The sequence below is a fragment of the Malania oleifera genome, chromosome 8 (genome assembly GCF_029873635.1).
Source record: "Malania oleifera isolate guangnan ecotype guangnan chromosome 8, ASM2987363v1, whole genome shotgun sequence".
Taxonomy (NCBI): Eukaryota; Viridiplantae; Streptophyta; class Magnoliopsida; order Santalales; family Ximeniaceae; genus Malania; species Malania oleifera.
The window spans coordinates 87,964,864-87,988,737 of NC_080424.1; the positions used below are offsets into that span (position 1 = coordinate 87,964,864).

At 37.3% G+C, this 23,874-nt stretch overlaps 1 protein-coding gene across 1 annotated transcript; it reads right to left on the bottom strand.

Annotated features, from left to right (window-relative positions):
• Window positions 1-3,708: 3,708 nt before the first annotated feature.
• LOC131162795 (uncharacterized) lies at window positions 3,709-10,988 on the bottom strand. Its single transcript, XM_058119394.1, has 2 exons — window positions 10,873-10,988; window positions 3,709-4,237 (listed from the first exon to the last, which is right to left on the bottom strand). Exons 1-2 carry the CDS (start codon window positions 10,986-10,988, stop codon window positions 3,709-3,711), a joined length of 645 nt encoding a protein of 214 aa, XP_057975377.1.
• Between the last annotated feature and the right edge of the window lie 12,886 nt (window positions 10,989-23,874).

Below are 23,874 nucleotides of genomic sequence, written 5' to 3' on the forward strand. Positions count from 1 at the left end.
GAATGGTAGTAGGGTTGTTGACGTGGTCAATTTGTGAATGTTATGAATGACGAGTGAATATTTAATTAATTTATTTATTATTGCAAAAAAAATTGTATGGAAATCGGGGCATCACATAAATTTAATTTTGTTTTCTTCAATTTCATTTTATCCCTATGTACCAAACGTATATAAAAATTTTTTCAAGATAATTTAATTCAAAAAATCTTCTAACATTTTCAAGTTTCTTACCAAATAGACCTCAATCTCGCGTTTTTGCTCGACATGGAAAAAGAATTTCTTTCAACAGAAGTAATGATGTTCTTTTTGAAAAAGTGAACATTTAACAATTATTTGAAAAATTAAAAAAAAAAAAAAATGAATGTTAATATTAGCACAAAAGGTAGAAAGGATGATTCTTTTATATATAGGTGTTCGTGCGTGCTAAGGTTCAACCCAAAATTTCAACTGATCAAGGCTTGGCTAGTGAAAATCTTATCTTAAGCTAAATCTTTGGTTACATGGTTTGGTTCAGTTTGAGTTGATTTGATTATCGAATGGGTTATTGGGTCACATTGACGACTTAACTTTTTTGAACAAGAAGAACAAGAAAAATCAAGGCAAATGAATATGTGGGATTAGAAAATGTGTACGACACAATAAGATATTCTCCTTAAAAATACTAGTGTTAAAGGTGTTATTAAAGCTATATATATTTATATCCTTATTATTATTTTTTACATTTCCAAGAAAGAGAGGAATTTAAGGGTAAATTTAATTGTGTAAAATAAATTTTATTTTCATTTTTCAAATTTTAAAGAATAAAAAAAAGTTAGTTTTTTAATTCTAGAACATTTGGACACTATTCACTTGTGAAAAATAATTTTATTTTATATTTTTTATTTTTCAAATCAATATAAAAATGAATCTTATTTTTTAATTTCTAAATTTGTATAAGAAAAATTTAAATATATCTTTTTCTATTTTCCTAAATTAGTAATTTCTTACACAATTTTAAAAAAATTGAAAAATAATGTGAATTCTTTATAATTGTTTAAAGAATTTTGAAATAAAAAATAAAAATTATTTTGTACATGTAAATAAACTCTTTATTTTTTTATCTTTTAAATATGAATTAAAAAAAAAAAACAAAAAAAATTTGGGGTTTTAAATAATTTTTTTTAAAAAAGTCACAATTAAAGGGGCCTAAAATTTTCATATTTTTATGATTTTACGACCTTCAACAAAAAAAAAAAAAAAAAAAAAACCAAATGAAGGATGGTGACTAAAATGATTACTTTAGATAAATGCTTGTGGACTTAAGTCACAAAAATCACACGAATCATCCAAGAAGTCAACCCATCTACCACGCAGTTGCATACGCAAGTTTGAAAGTTCAAATAAGGATATTATCATGATTCCATCATTGTCAAAAAAGTTTTGAGGAAAAAAAGATAGCAAGGGATGTATGATCATTTCTGCTAATAAATGCAAAAGATATCAACCTCTCTTAAGATTTGGCAAAAAAAATATTGACTTATCTTAAAATTAAAAAAAAATTAGGAATCTTCTTTAAGAATTCAACATCTTATAGATGTCTCTTGATATTTGATTTTGGAAACACTTGTACTCCTCAAAAAGTATGTTATTTTTGGTCAAATATAAAGAGATTTAATGCATTTTTGAACTTTTAAAATTTTAGGAAAATTATGAGATTTTTGATATCTCATGAGAGCTTCATGTCTTTTTCCTAAACTTAAAAAAGGTTTAGTGTTTTGTATCCATACAGAAAAAGTAAAATGAGAGGTTCACCCACTCTAGAAGCCATTTCATTTATAAGTTATGTCAAAACTCCATACATCGAACCCCCACAACACTTGCAAAGAAAACACTACATTACAGTTAATGCAACTATTCACTACCACAATATGCGTGCATCGAGAAAAATGAAAGCTTAATTATGATTGAAAGCATGGCAAGTTAACAAAATGTATGTTGTGCGAATGAATACGGAAATGATCGTACAATGCAGTAAACACAATGAACAATATGGAAATGCACACAGATAATGGAAGCAATAAACACATGACACAAATGATTTAACATGGTTTGGTAGAATGCTTACATCCATAAGAGCAAGCGGCAGCTGAAATTCACTATTTATCAAAACTAGGGGTTACAATATTGTATTTATGCTAACCCTAGACGTATAGAGGGACTAAAAAAATTCCCCAAATACCCCTATATCAATCCTTAGAGGATTTGCCTTCGTATCCTTAACCTATTGATCTTCCCAATTCAAATTTCAAAAACAACGCTGAACAAAAACCCCCAAATTGAATAGTGGAATATATTTGTATGTAAAGGACACACAATGTAGTACTTTAATGATGGAAATACAAAATAATTCACAACCACAACAAATTAACGAAAGCAGTAACAACAAATAACTAGGAATTACGTGACTCAGCAATGCCAACATCCACGGGAGCAAATGGCAAGAATTCACTATCTTCTTGTCCAGATTATAAGAACAACATTTGAACCCTCTCAATTCTTATATTCATCATCAACTATTACTATAAATACATTAGATATGAGATATATATAGAGTTCTCGGAGGTGTTCCCTCTAACCCTCAACTGTATTAATGTACTCGTTTCAAAATTAGAAATCTGCGCTGGGTGTCCCGAGCCAAATCGTTGGCAATTTCAAATAGAATGTAAATTGTCTGAATTCTACTTCAAAAATCGTTGACGGTTGACCCTTATCGTTGATGGTTTTCCCTATTGCTGCTTGATTTCCTTTATGCTTTCCCTTTGTGTGTGCTTTCCACTTAGTATGTGAGCCACATTTCACAACATTCTCCACCTTGGCAAACACAAGCCCCTTAGGAGAAACTAAAAGCATGAACCCACTATTCCACCTTGAACTTGGGACATTAGGTTGGGACTGCCTCCTGTCTAGCAACTGGAGACAAAAACCAAGTCCAAGCAACGCCACTTGAACATGCCAATGGCAGCTTCGACTTCTACGATAAACCCTGATTCAGTTGCAAATGTTGCACCCGAAGACTTCACCCTAGGCTTCCAACAATGCCTTCCCATAATAGTAAACACACAACCTGCTGCAAGCCTTCTATAACTAAAGTCCCTTGCATAGTCTTCAACAAATGTCACAACTGACGGACTACTCTATTGCTTGCCGAAACACCCCATTGCACAATAATGGGGGACCTTTGACATATCCCGGACATCACAATCCATCCTTGGATACCGAGTGGTTGACATTTCACATCAATTCTCCACAGAACCCTGTTGAGACGACAAACAAAGTCTCCTAACGAATCTATCCACAAAGCCACCCTAAGATAACACCAATCTCCCCGCAGCACTGTCCACAAAGCCACTATGAGATAACACTAATCTCCCTGCAACTCTGTCTATGCGAATCCTCAAACCAAGACCCTTCTTGGCCGTATCCAACACATTCATGTCAAAAACTTTCAACAGAGTTCCCAACTGATTTGCCTCAATCAAAGTCTTCCTAGCTAATAATATATCATTTGCACACAAAAGATACATCACTCCCTAGCATCCTATCACCCTCTTTCACACTGGAAGCCTCACCATGGTTCTGGCTTTGTGTAGGCATATCTCTCCTCGGTGCCTGACAGCTCCGTGACATGTGGGCGGGCTTGCCACAGTTGTAACAGTTACCCCAGAACGGCTAACGCTCCCCATCGTGCCTTTTATGGCACTTGGCGCACGGGGCGGAGGATTGATCCCCCTGAGAACTCTGCCAGTCGGTAGACTGCTGATAACCCAAACTATAGTTCTTCTTCTTCTTCCACTGTCCCTGCCGAGGACCAGACTGAGAACTAGAAGAAATTGGCCTCTTCCTATGTTCCTGCACCACCTCATCACCTTGAAGGTCGGTCTCAGTTATGGTGGCTTTATCCACCAAGATCGACAACTCACGGATCTGTAGCATCCCCACGAGACGGCGAATGTCTTTCTTCAGACCCCTCTCAATCCTCCGAGCCTTCTTATACTTATTTAGGACCAAGTATGGCGCAAACCGAGATAACTTGATAAATTTGGCGGCATACCTCTGCATCGTCAGAGTTCCCTGCTTCAGGCCCGAGAACTCATTGACCTTCAAATCTCGAGTGGAGACCGAAAAGTATCTCTCGAAAATTACCTCTTTGAAGCCGCCCCACGTCATACCAGATGGACTAGCTCTCTGTGTGATGCCCCTATTTTCGTACAATTTTTTTTCCAATAATAAACGAATTTTCACTCGTCATCCATAACATTCACAAATCGGCCACATCAACCACCATATTACCATTCATATGACCTGACCAGCAATGGGTACTGCGTTAAAAATTATTTAATTATACAACCTAACAGCAGAAGATAGTATGTACATATCAGTCAGAATACAATACCCAGAGTATCAATATACATCTATATACATCACCATAACAGACTCAAAAAACAACTCAACTCTAGGGGAATTACACCTTCCCTAGTCCAAAAACTCACCTTGTGTGTCAGGGTCCGAGCTTCCTATGATCACGGAGCTCTATCACCTGGCCCATCCCTATTCCCTGAAAAATTTAGATAATTTGGGTGAGACACATCTCAGTAAGAAGGAATAAATTATTTACAGTGTGTGGCCATATGAGTTCAGTTATAACATGCTTTACTTTTCTTTTTCAAAACAACATTTCATCTGAGAAAATACACTGATATTCACATTCTCATAACCATATAGATATACAACACAAGCTTTTATAAGCTTTAAAATCATTTCTCAAGTTCATTCATTTCTAACACACACAATTACCTACGAAGTTCCTGAGAATAGGGAAGATTGCCCGCCCATATAAGTAGATTCTCTCTACCCTAACACGTTATGCTGTCAGGAATGACCACATCTGATACCTATTAGGGTACTCACCTTACTCAGTAAGCCCTCAGGCGGAGAGTTTCACTTCGCCTCAATTATTTATTTTATAAAACCCACACTCTTTCATTTTTCATAATCATTTCCCATTTTAACTCATAACATATCTATGTATACATAAATTCACATTTATGTACTTTACATAATACATTAGATCACATAATTCCAATTCTCAACACATTCACGATTTCCATACTGAGCAAACCTTCCCAAAGGCATCAGTAGGAATCTCAAAACACAATTTCCATACTGAGCATACCTCCCCAACGGCATCAGTAGGAACATCACAACACAATTTCCATACTGAGCATACCTCCCCAATGACATAAGTTGGAACTTCACCGCACAATTTCCATACTGAGCATACCTCCCTAATGACATCAGTAGGAACTTCACACACACAAACTCCCTACTGAGCATACCTCCCCAATGGCATCAGTAGGAACTTCACACACACAAACTCCCTACTGAGCATACCTCCCTAAAGACATCAGTAGGAACTTCACACACACACACACACACACACACACACACACACACACACACACACACAGAGTCTCCACACTGAGCATAGCTCCCCAATGGCATTAGTAGGAACTTCACACACACACACACAACCTCCATACTGAGCATACCTCCCCAACGATATCAGTGGGAACTTTATACACACACACAGTCTCCATACTGAGCATACCTCCCCAACGACATCAGTAGGAATTTCACACAAACACACAGTCTTCATACTGATCATACCTCCTCAACGGCATCAGTAGGAACTTCACACACACACACACACACACACACACACACAGTCTCTATACTGAGCATACCTCCCCAACGGCTTCAGTAGGAACTTCATACACACACACACAGTCTCCATACTGAGCATACCTCCCCAACGGCATCAGTAGGAATTCACATACACACACACACAGTCTCCATACTAGCATACCTCCCCAACGACATCAGTAGGAACTTCACACACACACAGTCTCCATATTGAGCATACCTCCCCAACGGCATCAGTAGGAATTTTAGTATATCTCAATTTAATTTAATATAAATATTCTCATCATTTTCTGTGCACATTTTATCATCTCATAATAATATATATCATATTTCACATATTTCCACATTTCCCAAAATACAAATATCAGTAATTTGTACAAACTCATTTTTTATGCAAATAATTTATACTCATGTATAAATATCACATCAATCATTCTCATTTCAATATTTTCTTAGAAGATGCACATCATTATATTTCACATTTTTCAACACATGTCACGTGCCACACAATTTTCATCTAATATTCATAATATGTTAATTTCACACTACAAAGCATCAAAATTTAATATCACTCAAATGCCATACAATTTATCTAATATTTATATCACAATAATTTTTCAGGCAAAATACCATATGTTTTTTTTTACATATTAATTCACACAATAATTCTAAAAATACTGCCATAATTTATTCCCCTTACCTGGCTTACTAAGAGTCTCGTTAGGACCAAAATCCTACACCTTTGGCGCCCAAAATTTAAATCCTGCAATTTGCATTTTTTCCAGATTAATTAACTCGTTTCCCTCAAAACGATACCTAACTAACATTCCCTAAGTTCCATATACCCCAAATTATCTTTTAAACTATTATTTAACACCCCCACTTAATTTTCTGAATTTTGCCTGCGGGTCCTAAAATTCACCTGCGGAGCTCACCTGATCCCTAAATTTTAGAAATCCAACTTTAACCCGAGATGCTCAATATTTTAATATTTCTAAATTAATACTAATTAATTAAAAATAAGTCCTTGTACCCCCTATACCCCAAATTTGGGATTTTGCCCACGATGATCCCACGAGAATTCCGTCCCACTAGACTTGTAGATAATCATCCCTAGATTCTCATGGTGGTGTCCGTTCGTCGATTGAGCTTATAATTTCCAAGAAAGTAAAGAAAAAGGGAAAATTGGCTTATCCTAGGAAATACATCTATGCCGCTCCTATCACCAATCCGCTTGAGTAGAAATGATAGCAGCGGAGAATAGAATCCAGCGGTATCTTTCAATTTTTGATCGGGCAAAAATCTGTCATGAAATTGAGGAGAGAGGGAGAGAGAACGAGAGGAGAGAGAGAGAATATAGTGGGGGGGGGGTTGGCATAACTTCCTCCTCTTTGAAATTTTTTTCTTTGAAATCCTCCTAAAGGAAGCTTCAAATAATAATAATAATAATAATAATAATAATAATAATAATAATAATAATAATAATAATAATATTTAATTAATATTAATAATAATATATTTTATTAATAAAAATAAAAATAGATTTTAATTATAATTTTTTAAAATTTAATTAATTAATTAAAATTTTTTTTTTGGGAATCACTCCACTAATCTTGCATAGCCCTTTTTGAGGTTATTACATTCTCCTCTCCTTATAAAAATTTCATCCTTGAAATTTACCATTCCCCTGCTTTCCATTCTTAGCGAAAATACTCCCAATTTTATTAATTACCCTCACTTATGGCGGAGGAATACTGTGGTTATAACGAGGGTTCTGGAAGATTACAACTATTCAAAATTCTCCCGAAACCATTCACGTTCCAAAACTAAAAACTCTATCTATCCTACGTTACACTATACAAATAAAATTACACAATCTTATTTCCTTTACTCTGACTGGCTCAACTCAAAATTCCACTAAATAAGTGTGGATATCTCTGACGCATCTGATCCCCTAGTTCCCAAGAAGCCTCCTCCAAGGTATGATTGCGCCACAAAACTTTTACCAGTGGAATCTTCTTCGTATGTAGCTCCTGTTCCTTCTAGTCAATAATCTGCACTGACACTTCCTCATAAGCTAAGGTATCACCCAATTCCAGTGTTTTATAACTGATCACATGGGAGGGGTCTGGGACATATTTCCTCAGCATAGAAACGTGGTATATGTCATGGATCCTAGACAGGACCGATGGTAATGCCAACCAATAGGCAATTGGACCCACTCTTTCAAGAATCTCGAATGGTCCACTATACCTAGGGCTCGGCTTACCCTTCCTCCCAAACCTCGTAACTCCCTTCATCAGTGCCACCTTCAGGAATATATGATCTCCTACGTCAAACCCCAGTTCTCACCGGTGAGTATCTGTGTAACTCTTTTTTCGGTTCTGTGCTTTTTGGATTCTGTCTCTGATGAGTTTGACTTTATTCTGACTCTGCTGTATCAGATCTGGCCCCAATATCTGTCTCTCCCTAATCTCATCCCAATATAACGGGGATCGACACCTCCTGCCATATAGCACCTCATACAGTGACATCCCAATGCTGGCCTGGTAGCTGTTGTTATACGCAAACTCGACTAGTGGCAAATACTGTATCTAACAACCTCCAAAGTATAGCACACATGTTTGTAACATATCCTTTAGAATCTGTATCGTCCTCTACTAGCTCCACACCAAGTCTCTCCAGATCCATCTGGATCGGATGCTGAATCTCCACCGCGGATACAGACGAATCCACTGATTTTCAGCTCAAAGCATCAACAACCACATTAGCCTTTCCTAGGTGGTAGCTGATAGTGCAGTCGTAATCCTTTATTAACTCCAATCATCTCCTCTGCCTCATATTTAATTCCTTCTGTGTGAAGAAATATTTTAAACTCTTATGGTTAGTAAATATCTCACACCTACCCCCCATATAGATAGTGCCTCCAAATCTTCAGCATGTAAACAACCGCTGCCAATTCCAGATCATGGGTAGGGTAGTTCTTCTCATATTCTTTCAACTGTCGTGAGGCATAGACTATCATTCTCACTCGCTGCATTAACACGCATCCGAGCCCTTTATGGGACGCATCACTATAAATCACAAACCCCTCTTCTCTTGAAGGAATCGTCAACACAGGTGCAGTGATGAGTCGCTGCTTCAATTCTTGGAAGTTCTGTTCAGATTCATCTGACCACTCGAACTTCACTCCCTTCTTGGTCAATCTGGTTAGTGGGCCTGACAGTCTAGAAAAGCCCTCGACAAACCTGCGGTAGTACCCAGCCAATCCCAGGAAACTCCTGATCTTGTGCACATTCTTTAGTCATACCCTGTCTACTACTGTCTCAATCTTACTCAGATCAATAGAAATACCACCCCTGGATATAACGTGTCCAAGGAAAGTAACCTGTTCTAGCCAGAATTCACACTTCTTAAGCTTTGTATAAAGCTTCTTCTCTCGCAATACCTGAAGTACTATACTCAGATGCTCCCCATGCTCCCCTGGGCTCTTCGAATACAATAGTATATCATCAATAAATACTACCACAAACTGGTCTAAGTACTAGTGAAAGACCTTGTTCATCAAATCTATAAACACTACAGGAGCATTAGTCAAACCAAATGGCATAATTAGAAATTCCTAATGGCCATACCGTGTTCTAAATGTCGTTTTCGGAACATCTTCCGCCCTAACTTTCACTTGATGATACCTAGAGCGTAAATCTATCTTTGAAAAGATCTATGTCCCTTGTAACTGGTCAAACAAATCATCGATACGTGGGATCGGGTATTTATTCTTGATAGTCACTTTGTTTATTTCTCGATAGTTGATGCACAACCTCATCGAGCCATCCTTCTTTTTTACAAATAAAACCGGTGCTCTCCAGGGTGACACACTGGGCCGAACAAATCCCTTATCTAACATCTCCTGCAACTGCTTCTTCAATTCTTTCAGCTTTGCTTGTGCCATTCTATACGGTGCCTTCGAAATCGGTGCTGTCCTTGGAATCAGATCAATAACAAACTCTACCTCACGATCAGGAGGTAGTCCCAAAAAATCCTCAGGGAATACATTAGGATAATCCCTCACCATTGGGATATCCTTCAACCTCAGTTCCCCTTTTGATACTACCTTCACACAGGCTAAATATCCCTAACAACCTTCTGATAGCAATCTATGCGCCTGAATAGCAGATAATACCTGAGGTGGGCACACGTGATCCCACGAATCTGTACTCTTGTCCCTTTAGAGGTCTGAATACTACCTCTCTCTGATGGCAATCAATTCTAGCATAGTGGGCAACTAGCCAATCCATACTCAAGATTACTTTAAACTCATGCATGTCTAAAACTACCATATTAGTTGACAAAGACCTTCCCTGAATACCCACCGGACAGTCTCTGAGTATCTTCCTACATATCCCTACAGCCTCAGTCGGCGTAGCAACAGACAAACTAATATCTAACTGCTGAGGCTCAAACCCACACAACTTAACATAATCCCGGGCAATAAAAGAATGAGTTGCCCTAGAATCAAATAAGATAATAACTTTAAATGACAGTATTGAAACCGTACCTGTCACCACATCTCTAGCCTCCTCAGCATCTCCCGACGTCAATGCATAAACTTGCGCTGAAGCAATATTCCTCTACTGTCCCCCTCGAGGTGCCTGATAGCCTCCTCTATATGGTTGAGGAGCAGCTGCTATTGCTGGCAGTGCTTGACAGTTCCTCGCAAAATGCCCAGGTTAGTGACACTGATAATAGAAAACCTCCCTCGTTCGGCACTTTCGTGGGTGCCTCTTCAAACATCTAGGACAAGGAGGGAGTATCTATCGACCCTGCACTGCTCACTCTCCTCCTCCCTATCATCGTCCCCCTCTGCTATCATATCTCCCCCACAGCCTGCGACAGGACCCTGCCTAAAATTCAAAAGGCGCGGGCTTCTTCCTCTAGCTCTGAGCTACTGTGCCTCTTTGTATGCTGCTTTCAATCACCGCAGCCCTGTCTACTATCTCCGAGAAGGTATGAGCTCGGAAACCTACCACCTACTCATACAAGTTCTATCTCAGGCCCTCCTCAAATTTCCTTGCCTTCCTCTCCTCATCTGGCACTATATACGGGGAAAATCGGGATAGCTCAACAAACCTTGCTGCACTATCATAGACCTCTGCTGCACTATCATAGACCCTTGCGTCAGATACAGAAACTTTGATCCCAAAGTATCGCTCAAAGAAAATCTCCCTGAAGCGACTCCACGTCATCGCTATAGGGTTAGGCCTTTGCTCCTCAAGTAATCTCACTAACCTCCACCAACGCTTTGCTTCCCCGGTCAATTTAAACGTAACAAAAAACACCCTCTTCTAGTCTGTACATGAGAGGATTTCCAGTATATCCTCTATGTCCTGAACCCAGTTCTCTGCTACTAGTGGGTCCGCTCCTCCAGCAAAATATGGGGGTTGCATATGCATGAACTGCTCGATCGTACAACCCCACTCCTTCGAGCTTCTGGCCATCTCAGCCATCACCTGCTGAGTGACGCTACGCAACACTGCATCAGGGTCTGCACCACCCATACTGGATGGTCCTACTCCATTACCTCTCGCATTCGTGTTACTGTTCCCTGGATCCATCCTACAAAGGAAACAGCTAATCTCAGCATACAATCACTATCACACAACCCATACACTGCAATAACTCATAAATTACTCTTCTATGACCATTTATCTCCACATCCTTAATCACCATTTAAAATTCAGTCCTACAACTCAGAAACAAGGCCCAACGATTGTATCCATGGTTTTCCTGAAATTGTAACCCCAAGAAAAACACAGAAACAACCCCGGTACTCCTACCTCTAGGCCGCAAGATAGAACCCTAAATTCTTACTTCATCCTCTAACAATCACTAACTCACATTTCAATCTACCCATCACTTATTTTCTTGAAAATCCGCTCCTATACTCTGGTATTGTATTCCGCTGTCTACTAAAGTCTACAAAACCTAACAACCTAGGCTCTGATACCAAACTGTGACGCCCTGATTTCATACAATTTTTTCTAATAATAAATGAATTTTCACTCGTCATCCATAACATTCACAAATTGGCCACGTCAACCACCATATTACCATTCATATGACCCGACCCGCATTAGGTATCGGGATAAAAATTATTTAATTATACAACCTAATAGCGGAAGACAGTATGTACATATCAGTCAAAATACAATACCTAGAGTATCAATATACATCTATATACATCACCATAACAGGCTAAAAAACAACTCAACTCTAAGGGAATTACACCTCCCCTAGTCCAGAAACTCACCCTGTGTGTTAGGGTTCTAGCTCCCTATGATCACGGAGCTCTATCACCTGCCCTATCCCTGTTCCCTGAAAAATTTAGATAATTTGTGTAATGACCTGCTATTTAAATGGGGTTTTTTTTTACTATAACATTTAAAATGCTCTGATACCACATCGGATTAAACCCAATCATCAACCTAAGCAACAAGAAGCAGAAATCAAATAAACATAACCATATGTAATTATATACAATACATGTCTATTTTCCATAATACCCTCAATTGACTAGGGCTATACAAAAATACTCCCAAAAATACTCGCACTACTGTGAGGGCAATACCGAGACCCTTCTATCTGCGAGCCTGATCTGCTCGCCTACCTGGATCACTTGAAAAATGTTAAAGTAATTGGGATGAGCCAACACTTAGTAAGACGAAATATGCTATTGCTAGTGTGTGGCAGGTAAGTTACAATACTGTGAAAATCTATTAATATATAGTCATGTATCAAAAAATCTATAAAGTACAATACCAGTAATATAATCCTCATCTTTTACTCATTGCTTAACATTTCTGTGCTTTAGGTTTCTACTCAAAATACTGCTAATATACATATATTTCTTGTTTCTATAAACCTATATAAACATAGTAATAACTGTAAACTTTCCTATGGATAACTGTGTATCATGATTTAACCCCTCATGACAGGGTTGTCCGGCCCATAGGTGGGATTTACCTTGGCTGGCCAACTAGGAATAAATCACTATACTCCATGATCTGATTAGCCCTCCTTAACCCATATTTGATGGTGAGCTTGTCCACTCATGGGCTCTATGTGATCGACCTTTATACCATGTATTATCTGAATAGGTGGTTGCACTCTATAAACTGTATGTAGCTATGGTACCATGCTCTGTAACTGTATGGTCCAATAGAGTCTAATACTATATAATACATCTCTATATACAACTATCTGTTTTACCAAGATTGTGTAATAACTGTATAAACCATGACGCTGTGGAAAACTATATCTATATCAACTGTGTTTCTGTAATTAACTGTAAATCTGTATGTCATGGTACTGTAAAACTGTATAATCATGGTATTTCTGTAATTGCTGTAAAACATATTCACTGTCTGTATATTTTGTAAAACATAACTCATGAAAATACTATAAAACATATTTCTGTACTATATCTATATTCTCAAGCCACACAATAATTCTAAAACATATTAATCATATTTGATAACTATATAAATCTCTGCTGTAAACAATACTTTGGTGGAACATTTATAATTTTATATTGAAAACATACTCAAACAACCTAGCATAGCATATTTCCCTTACCTATTTCCTGCTAAAAATCCCCTACTATAATGGGTCCAACACTTGTAGACTTCTCCACTCAACACCCTGAAAATCATAAATCCCAGAACAAAACATTACTATTTTTACGTCTATTACATTTCTCACAACTGCCAGAAATCCAAATTTCGAATAAAAGACCTTACCTTGGATTTGGGATGAATCCCAATGCAGGGTTCTCCACTCAACACCCTGAAAATCATAAATCTCAGAACAAAACATTACTATTTCTACGTCTATTACATTTCTCACAACTTCCAGAAATCCAAATTTCGAATAAAAAACCTTACCTTAGATTTGGGATGAATCCCAACTTCGTTTTACCAACAATCCGCTTTGGTAGACTTGAAGAGAACTCCGCCAGGAACGTCGTGGTAGCTTTAGATCGTTGATCCGGCGACTGAAGGGGCCGAAATCGAAGAGAGAAGAGGGAGAGGCCGTAGGAGAGAGAGAGAGAGAGAGAAGAGAGCGGCATTGATTTTCTGTGATTAAAATGAGTTTAAGCACTATTTATACTACAGGATTCGTCGACAAGCCATGTCACCTCGTCGATGAGTCCTTCAATAATTTCGTCGATGAACTTCCTCCTTCATCGACGAATTTCAGTTTGTCCCAAAAATCATTCTCGGTATCTTCTCATTGACGAAGACAGGACCTCATCGATGAGGTACTGAAGAACCCTTGTCGATGAAACCCTTGTGTTCATCGACGAGGCCTGGGGGAAATTTCTTGGAAATTTTACCTCCAAAATGTAATGTCGTCGACGAACACGAAGCGTTCGTCGATGAAGTCGGCTGCCTCCTTTTGTTACTGATTCTATTCCCCTTTCTCTTTATTATTTAAATACCATCATCTTCCGGGTTGTTACATTCTCCCCCCCTTATAAAATTTCTTCCTCGAAATTTACTATCTGTATCTCTATCTATACACTCCATCATCCAGTAAAGGAAAATGGTTTACTTATTTTATTACTTACCCTCACTTATGGCGGAGGAATACCGTGGTTACATGTGTAGTTCGGGGAGATTACAACCATAAAAGAAAATTTCCCCGAAAACCAAAATACTACCTAACTTATGCCTTACATTACAATTATACTGGACTCAACAAAATAAAATTACCTTCCTAGCATATACATCAATACCATAATTCATCGAACAAATGGGGATATTTTCGTCTGATTTCATCTTCAAGCTCCCATGAGGCTTCTTCAATCGCGTGGTTTCTCCATAGAACTTTTACTAATGGTATCTTCTTATTGCTCAATTTATGTTCTTTCCTATCTAGGATCTATACTGGAGCTTCTTTATATGCTAAAGCCTCATTGACTTCTAGTTCTTCCTGGGTGATGATATGGGAAGGATCTGGGACGTATTTCCTCAACATGGAAATATGAAATACGTCATGAACTCAAAATAAAGATGGCGGTAAGGCTAGCAGATAGGTTACTGACCCAATCTTCTCTAGTATCTCAAATGGGCCAATAAACCTAGGGCTCAACTTACCTTTCTTCCCAAATCTCAAGATCCCCTTCAGTGGAGTTATTTTCAGAAATATATGATCACCCATTTCAAATTTTAGTTCTCAGCGGCGAGTATCAGCGTAGCTTTTTTGCTGACTCTGCGTTGCACTGATCCTACTTCGAATAAGTCGGACTTTAAACACACGCTTGCTGAATTATCTCTGGACCCAAAACTCGCATTTTGCCTACTTCATCCCAGAAAAGAGGAGATCGACATCTCCTACCATATAATGCCTCGTAGGGTGCCATGCCGATGCTAGTATGGTAACTGTTATTATAAGCAAATTCAACTAGCGACAAAAACTGAATCTTGCTACCTCCAAATTCTAGCACATAGGTAGCTTCCCTTTGCCCTAACACGTTATGCTACAAGGAATGGCCACATATGATACCTATCAGGGCACTCACCTTACTCAGTAAGCCCTTAGGCGGAGAGTTTCATTTTGCCTCAATTATTTATTTTATAAAACCCACACATTTTCAATTTTCATAATCATTTCCCATTTTAACTCATTACATATCTATGTATACATAAATTCACATTTATGTACTTTACATAATACATTATATCACATAATTCTAATTCTCAACACATTCACGATTTCCATACTGAGCATACCTCCCCAACGACATCAGTAGGAATCTCACAACACAATTTTCATACTGAGCATACCTCCCCAACGACATTAGTAGGAATATCACAACACAATTTTCATACTGAGCATACCTCCCCAACGGCATAAGTTGGAACTTCACCACACAATTTCCATACTGAGCATACCTCCCCAATGACATCAGTAGGAACTTCACACACACAAACTCCCTACTGAGCATACCTCCCCAACGACATTAGTAGGAACTTCTCACACATAGACACAGTCTCCATACTGAGCATACCTCCCCAACAACATTAGTAGGAACTTCACAAACACACACACACACACACAACCTCCATACTGGGCATACCTTCCCAACGACATTAGTAGGAACTTCATACACACACACACACACACACACACACACACACACACACACAATCTCCATACCGAGCATACCTCCCCAACGATATCAGTAGGAATTTCACACACACACACACACACACACACACAGAGTCTTTATATTGAGCATACCTCCCCAACGGCATCAGTAGGAACTTCACACACACACACACACAGTCTCCATACTGAGCAAACCTTCCTAACAGCATCAGTAGGAATTTCATACACACACACAGTCTCCATACTAAGCATACCTCCCCAACGGCATCAGTAGGAATTTCACATACACACACAGAGTCTCCATACTGAGCATACCTCCCAACGACATCAGTAGGAACTTTACACACATACACAGTCTCTATATTGAGCATACCTCCCCAACGACATCAGTAGGAATTTCAGTATATCTCAATTCAATTTAATATAAATATTCTTATCATTTTTTTTTGTGCACATTTCATCATCTCATAATAATATATATCATATTTCACATATTTCCACATTTCCCAAAATACTCATATCAGTAATTTTTACAAACTCATTTTTTCATACAAATAATTTCTACTCACGTATAAATATCACATCAATCATTTTCATTTCAATATTTTCTCAGAAAATGCACATCATTATATTTCACATTTTTCAATACATGTCATGTGCCACACAAATTTCATCTAATATTCATAATATGTTAATTTCACATTGCAAAACATCACAATTTAATATCACTCAAATGCCATATAATTTATCTAATATTTATATCATAATAATTTTTCAGGAAAAATACCATATGTTTATTTTCACATATTAATTGACACAGTAATGCTAAAAATATTGTTATAATTTATTCCCCTTACCTGGCTTACTGAGAGCCTTGTTAGGACCCAAATCCTACGCCCTTGGCGTTTGAAATTTAAATCCTACAATTTACATTTTTCTCAAATGAATTAACTCATTTCCCTCAAAACAATACTCAACTAACCTTACCTAAGCTCCATATACCCCAAAGTATCATTTAAACTATTAATTTTGCTTGCGGGTCCTAAAATTACACCCGCGGCGCTCACTCGGGTCCTAAATTTCAGAAATCCTACTTCAACTCCAGATGCTCAATATTTTAGCATTTCTAAATTAATACCAATTAATTAAAAAAAGCCCCTTAATTACCCCCGTATGCCAAATTTGGGGTTTTACCCACGATGACCCCACGAGAATTCCGTACTACTAGACTTATAGAGAATCATCCCTAGATTCTCGTGGTGATGTCCTTTCGTTGATTGGACTTATAATTTGAAATAAATTAAAAAAAAATGGGAATTGACTTACTCCAAGAGATACGTCTACGTCGCTCCTACCACCAATCCGTTTCAATAGAAATGACGGCAGTGGAGAATGGAGTCTAGCGGTATCTTTCAATTTTCGATAGGGCAAAAATTCGTCATGAAATCGAGAAGAGAGGGAGAGAGAACGAGTGGGGAGAGAGAGAATACAGTGGTGGGGGGGCTAGCGCAACTTCCTCTTGTCTGAAATTTTTTTCTTTAAAATCCTTTAAAGGAAGCTTTAGGAGGAGTGATATAATAATAATAATAATAATAATAATAATAATAATATTTAATTAATATTAGTAATAATATATTTTATTAATAAAAATCAAAATAAATTTTAATTATTAATTTTTAAAATTTAATTAATTAATTATTATTATTTTTTTGGGGAATCACTCCACTAATCTTGTATAGTCCTTGCCTTTTATGTAGACTCACCGTGGTCCACTAATGCCCTGCCTCCCCAGTTAGCTGGAAGGTAGCGTACAAGACCTTCTGCCTCTCAGTGCAGTGGAAGACTTCTAAAATCCTCTTGGTCTTCTCGACTCAGTCCTCCGCCACTATCGGATCAGGTCCTTTTGTAAATTTCGGAGGGTGCATGCGTGTGAACCTCTCAATGGTACACCCCGCATCAGTAGGAGAGCATTCGCATCTCTTAACACTCTGCTCGATCTCTCGGATAACCTGCATCGTCAAATCACGAGAGACAGAAGGAGAGTCATCGCGGGCCGTCTCTCTCTAGTTCTTCTATTCTTTGCCGCTACGCGTTCAACAAGAATAGGATAGAAAATGCAGCAAGACAACTTGCTAGAGTTTTTTCCCATTTTATAATTAAAAATAAATAAAATATAAAATAATACTCTGAACAGGAAATTTTTTCCCAAAATAATGCTCACGTAATCTCGCAGCTTCATGCTGTGAGATTTAAATTGGTGGCCGCTTTGCCATCGACGCGTGGCAAAGAAAGAAACAGGGGTAACGTGACGTGTGGCGACGGGTGAAGAAATCTCACAGGTCCAACCTGCAAGATTTGAGAAGCCATCGAACGGAGAGGCGACGCGTGGCTGCGAGATTACGAGCAATCCTGACACGTGGTAAATCTCGCAGGTCCAACCTGCGAGATTTAAGAAGCGATCGAATGGAGAGGCGACGCGTGGCTGCGAGATTATGAGTGATCGTGACACGTGGTGAATCTCGCAGGTCCAACCTGCGAGATTTAAGAAGCAATCGAACGGAGAGGCGACGCGTGGCTGCAAGATTACGGGCGATCGTGCCACGTGGTAAATCTCGCAGGTCCAACCTGCGAGATTTGTTTTGCGCTCTGAATTCCTCCCTGAGCCTTCTCAGAACACAATCGTGCAGAGGAGAAGAGAAGAAAAGTTGCAGACCTTCCTTCGAGCTTGCAGACGACCGTTGCGTTGGCAGGTGACCGTTCGAGGTGCAGGTGACCGTTCGGGCTCCGGCGAAGGCGAGGCAAGGTTATTTAACAGCCGAAGATGGGGTATGTTATTTAATATTTAGAAAAATAAAGTGAATATTTTATTTAACTTACTGAGATTTATATGAGATAATTGTTTATGTTTTGAGTTGGTTTGATATCACACGCCGCGTTCCGAGTATTTGGGTTCGTTGCTGCATCTAGAGGAAGGTTAGTTTTTTTAATTAATAATGTCATTATAGTTTATGTCTTTAATAGTATTTGTATATACTTCGTATAATCATTTAATTTTTTAACAATATAATCTGAAAATTTGAAATAAAAAAAAAGTATATTGATCAAATATTTATGCTTCAAATTATATCTTCAATATTTTAAATTTACATATTCATTAATATCAAAGAAGAAATAGTGTTTAGGACATTTGTTTGTTTGTATTTTTTGTGTTGTTTGTGGGTCTTAACTCACTTTGATAAGGTTATTTTGGAATGCACAATGCCATTTCTAATGGGTATTACAAGTTCTTCCTAATTCGTAACAAATGATTAAAGTAACTTATTTTAAAATAGTTTTAGTGGCAAATCTGTATTTAGCTCAGGAAATTAGATTATGATATATTTCATGTGAATGAAACCATGCTTAAAGAAGACTGGTCGAGTTGGGAGCCTAAAACCTATAGTTGAGGGTTTGTTAGGGTTTAATAAATGGCATATAGTTAAAAAGAGAAAAAAAAAAAGAAGAAAATTAATTTTTATTACATATAATTTAAAATAAAAATGAATCATATTTGAATAATTTTTGGTTCTTAACTGTATGGAGAAAGTATAATGAAAAAATATATGTATTTCTAATAGAGTCATTAACCTAAACAAACCCTAACTAGTCGGGGATGGAAAGCTTTGCATCCTCATGTCATGTTATTGAGGTTGAAATGACACCATTTTCTTGTTATGATTAAAACTTAAACCATTTTTTACCCACTTCTATATTTATTTTAACAACATGACAAATGAAAATGTATATGAAAATAGGAATGTGAATAAGAAATGGGAGTCTTATGATCCACTATGAATATACATAAGTTAAAATTTTGGTCAAAACAAGTCAAAATATCATTGACTATCTTCTTACTACTTCTCTAATTTAATTTCAATCTTCCAAAATATAATTTTTACATCCCAATGAGAAGCCCTCCAAATTTGGAATCCAAAAACTATATATTGAAATCAAGCCATTTGCACTTCAGTGAAGTTTTTTTAAAATTTATAAAAATTTCATTGATCTTCCTCGGGATTTCAAAAGTATTATAAAATTTTCTATTGTATAATTATCTTATAGTAACAAATAAGTTGTAGTTTGTTGATCTATAAATGCTTAATAATAAAGTTAAAGGGTTATATTTAAGTTAATTTAACTTGTTCAACATTAGTCTTTTATACTCATATTGAGTGTGCTCCATGCCAAAATCATACAAATTTTTTTGTTAGAGTACGATCCGATCTACTACACATGACTATGATTTGTTTGTGTTTGAAATTTGATAATACAAACTATATAAATGACAAAAGGTATGTGGTTAACTAGTTGCTTTTGGGAGATAATAAATCTCATTTTCTTTCTTATGTATAAAAAATAACTTTCTAAATTAGTGACAAGATGAGTTCATTAGAGATAAATGATATATTAAAAATAATTTTTTATTAATGTTTGGAAGCAATGTGAATATGAAAAGGAGCACGCATATAAGTTGAAGGAATTATAAGTTAATTATTTAGTATACACTCAATGGCACATGATGTTGCTTAAGCTTTTGAATCTATATTTGAGATATGTATATACATACATATATATATATATATATAATTAATTTTATTATATAATATAAAATATAAAATGTCTTTTACTTTTTATGAAATATTAAATAAATATTTGTGACACACGCATTAATTGAAGGTTTGGTTACAAAAAAATTTCAAAGATATTATATGTTATATCTAAAAGTATTTGTTTTCTAAGCGCGAATTTAAATGCCTCCTACATGGCTGATGCAGTGATGTGAATTGTATGCTGGTAAATATCATAGGTTCTCGCATGCTTCAACTATATTATTATATTGTCTGCAAACCTTTAAGGGTCATTGTAAAAATTGGTCAATGTTCAAATTACACTTGGCATGCTGCCCAAATTTCGATACGACTTTTTGTAGAGAAGTCAGAATTGCATGCAAGAATATTTTCAAAGTGACAAGTGAAACGTTTAGAGAATATAATGTGCACATTAATGTATTGAAAATAATTTTTGTTCACTATTCACTTAGCATACGACTTATACATAAAATTATTGTTTTGCGTAGGTCTTTTATATTTACCGGGCGTCAATCTAGATGGCAGGAAGTTCAAGCAGTATTCCGGTTCCGGTATTGTTGTACATGGGGGGTAACATTATAACCGGCCAAACCGGTGTTAGTTATAGTATTCCGCCAGTTCAACCTATTAGAATTGGTCATAGGTGTAAATTAACTAAATTGCATACGAAGATATACAAGTATTTGCAAATTGATCCAAATCAAAATGCATTGCGGCTAACCACAAGATACCCGATTAAGGGGCATCATGATACAATCTTCTATGAGGTTGTTCCCGTAACTAGTGATTACGGTTTGCGCATGGTGTTAGATGCACACTGCGTAGGGACGACATATTTGACTGTGCAACTGTATGTTGAACTCATTCCTCAGATGGGTGTCGCCACACATGGGCAGCCGGGAACGTCTATTGAGCACGTGGTTGAAGCGGAGGAAGAAGATGCAGATGTTGGTGGGATGCCTGTTGTGGATATGAACGAATGTCCACGATTGTCATTCGAGGCGCAGACGTATGAAGGAACTACTATCCATACGAATTATTACAAATTTTTTGGATTTTATCCAAATTTTTATTACAAAATACTTATTCATAATCAATAATTTCTTTTATGTAAATTTTTTGTTTAAATTTATATATTTACAATTTAAAAAAATAAAATTTAACTCAAATCTCGCAGCATGAAGCTGCGAGATTTCGCCTCCACGCACGCTGCGAGATTTCGTCTGCACTCTGCCACGCGTCCCCTCCTCATTGCCCATCAGTTTAAATCTCGCAGTTTCATGCTGCGAGATTACGTGAGCATTATTTTAGAAAAAATATTTCCTGTTCAGAGTATTATTTTATATTTTATTTATTTCTAATTATAAAACGAGAAAAAACTCAACTTGCTAGGCCATGGCAGCATCAACTCCAACTCATCAGCGACTTTCAGCCAATCGGACGACACACAATTCACTTCGCTCTACTCCTCCATTTTTCCTCTAAAACTATCTTTGTCACTTCTGTCTCGATCACACCCTCCGACTGCTCCACCGACGGTGACACCACTACCAACAGCCCCCTCACCATCAACCACATCCAAATTCATGCCCTGGAGCTTCAGTACTCGCCTCACTCTCGCTTCATCACCCCATACTCGCACTCCAACCACAAACACCCACATATCAACTCACGCATGCAGCAATGCACGTCGACACACACTCCACTAACCCACAATTTAAAATTTCATACACACACACACACTGTTTCACACACTAAAATACATACCACACACACTTACACACACACTATTTCACACACTAAAATACACACCACACACTCTTACACACACACACTATTTCACACACTAAAATACACACCACATACACTGACACACCCACCGAAAACGCACACAAATACACTGATTCACGCATCACCCACTCACACACACTCACAACACGCACCTGCACACACTCTGATTCACGCGTCACCCACTCACTGCACACACCTGCACACCTTGATTCATGCATCACCCACTCACACACCCAAACATCCCATGCATGCACGTCACACACATGCACTATGATATTCTATCTCACTTCATCCTATTTGCATTATTTTTGTATATGTACTTATGATTGTTGTACATTTGAAGGGACATAAAAAATCATAAAAAGGAAAAATTTTGGAGGAAATTTAGAAAATATTCTTGGTTTGACTTTCATTATTTATCTTTTTGATATTTGAGACTAGAGAGATATGGATAATTACCAAGAATAGAAAAGATAAAAATTAGAAAAATTGTCACGCCCCGAATCCGCAGATGGGTCCTAGGTGTAAATATAGTAACCTAACCTGTCTTTGTATCAATTAAAACATACATGATAAATTACAATAAGAGGTTCCGACCCCGTGGGGTATACAGATATCCTATACACAAATACATATACATCCATACTCATCAAGTACACAGTGAAATATAGTCTTTCTATACATGTATATTACCATACTGGAGTCTATACAAAGGTAGGATATACATTCCCATGGTTACCAAACATACCTCGGGTGTCTATAAAAACCATCACGACAACCCGATTACAAAAAATCATACCTAAACAGGCACTAACAGCAGCTAACGACACCATTGCTTTCGATTGCTAGGATGCTAATTACGGTTACCTGAAGGACCTGAAAACATTTGTACGTACATTTGGGGTGAGACACCTCTCAGTAAGGAAGAAAGCAGGTTATATCAGTGTGTGACATACTAGTGGTATTTTACGTAAAACATAACAACATACAATACGATACCGTTCAAAAACATTTCCATACAGTTCTAGTATTTTCACAAATCTATTCCAGTACATATGATACCCAAACATACGGTCAGTGTTGTCACACTAATACGCAACTATTCTATGAAACCCAAAGTTTCACAATGATTACGTTGCCAATACGATGTAACTCACACTAATACGCAACTACTCCATGAAACCCGAAGCTTCACAGCAATTACGTTGCCAATACACCCCTCGGTGACCAGCCGGAACACACAGGTGATATTTCAAACCCTCGGATATAGAGCCGGACACTCTCGCCCACGATTTTTGACACTGGTACATGGTGCAGCATACGGTAATTAGCCGCCACATAGCTATTTCGGTGTATGGTAATTAGCCGCCCCTAACCGATTTCACAAAACCTGAAATCATTTTAAAACTCATGTTTCTATACTCATCAGCGTACAGTAATTAGCCATCACATAGTTGTTTTACAAAATACCTGGAAAAATTACATACAACTATACATTCCATACTTATTTGATTTACGACAAATCATATCATTTTCCAAT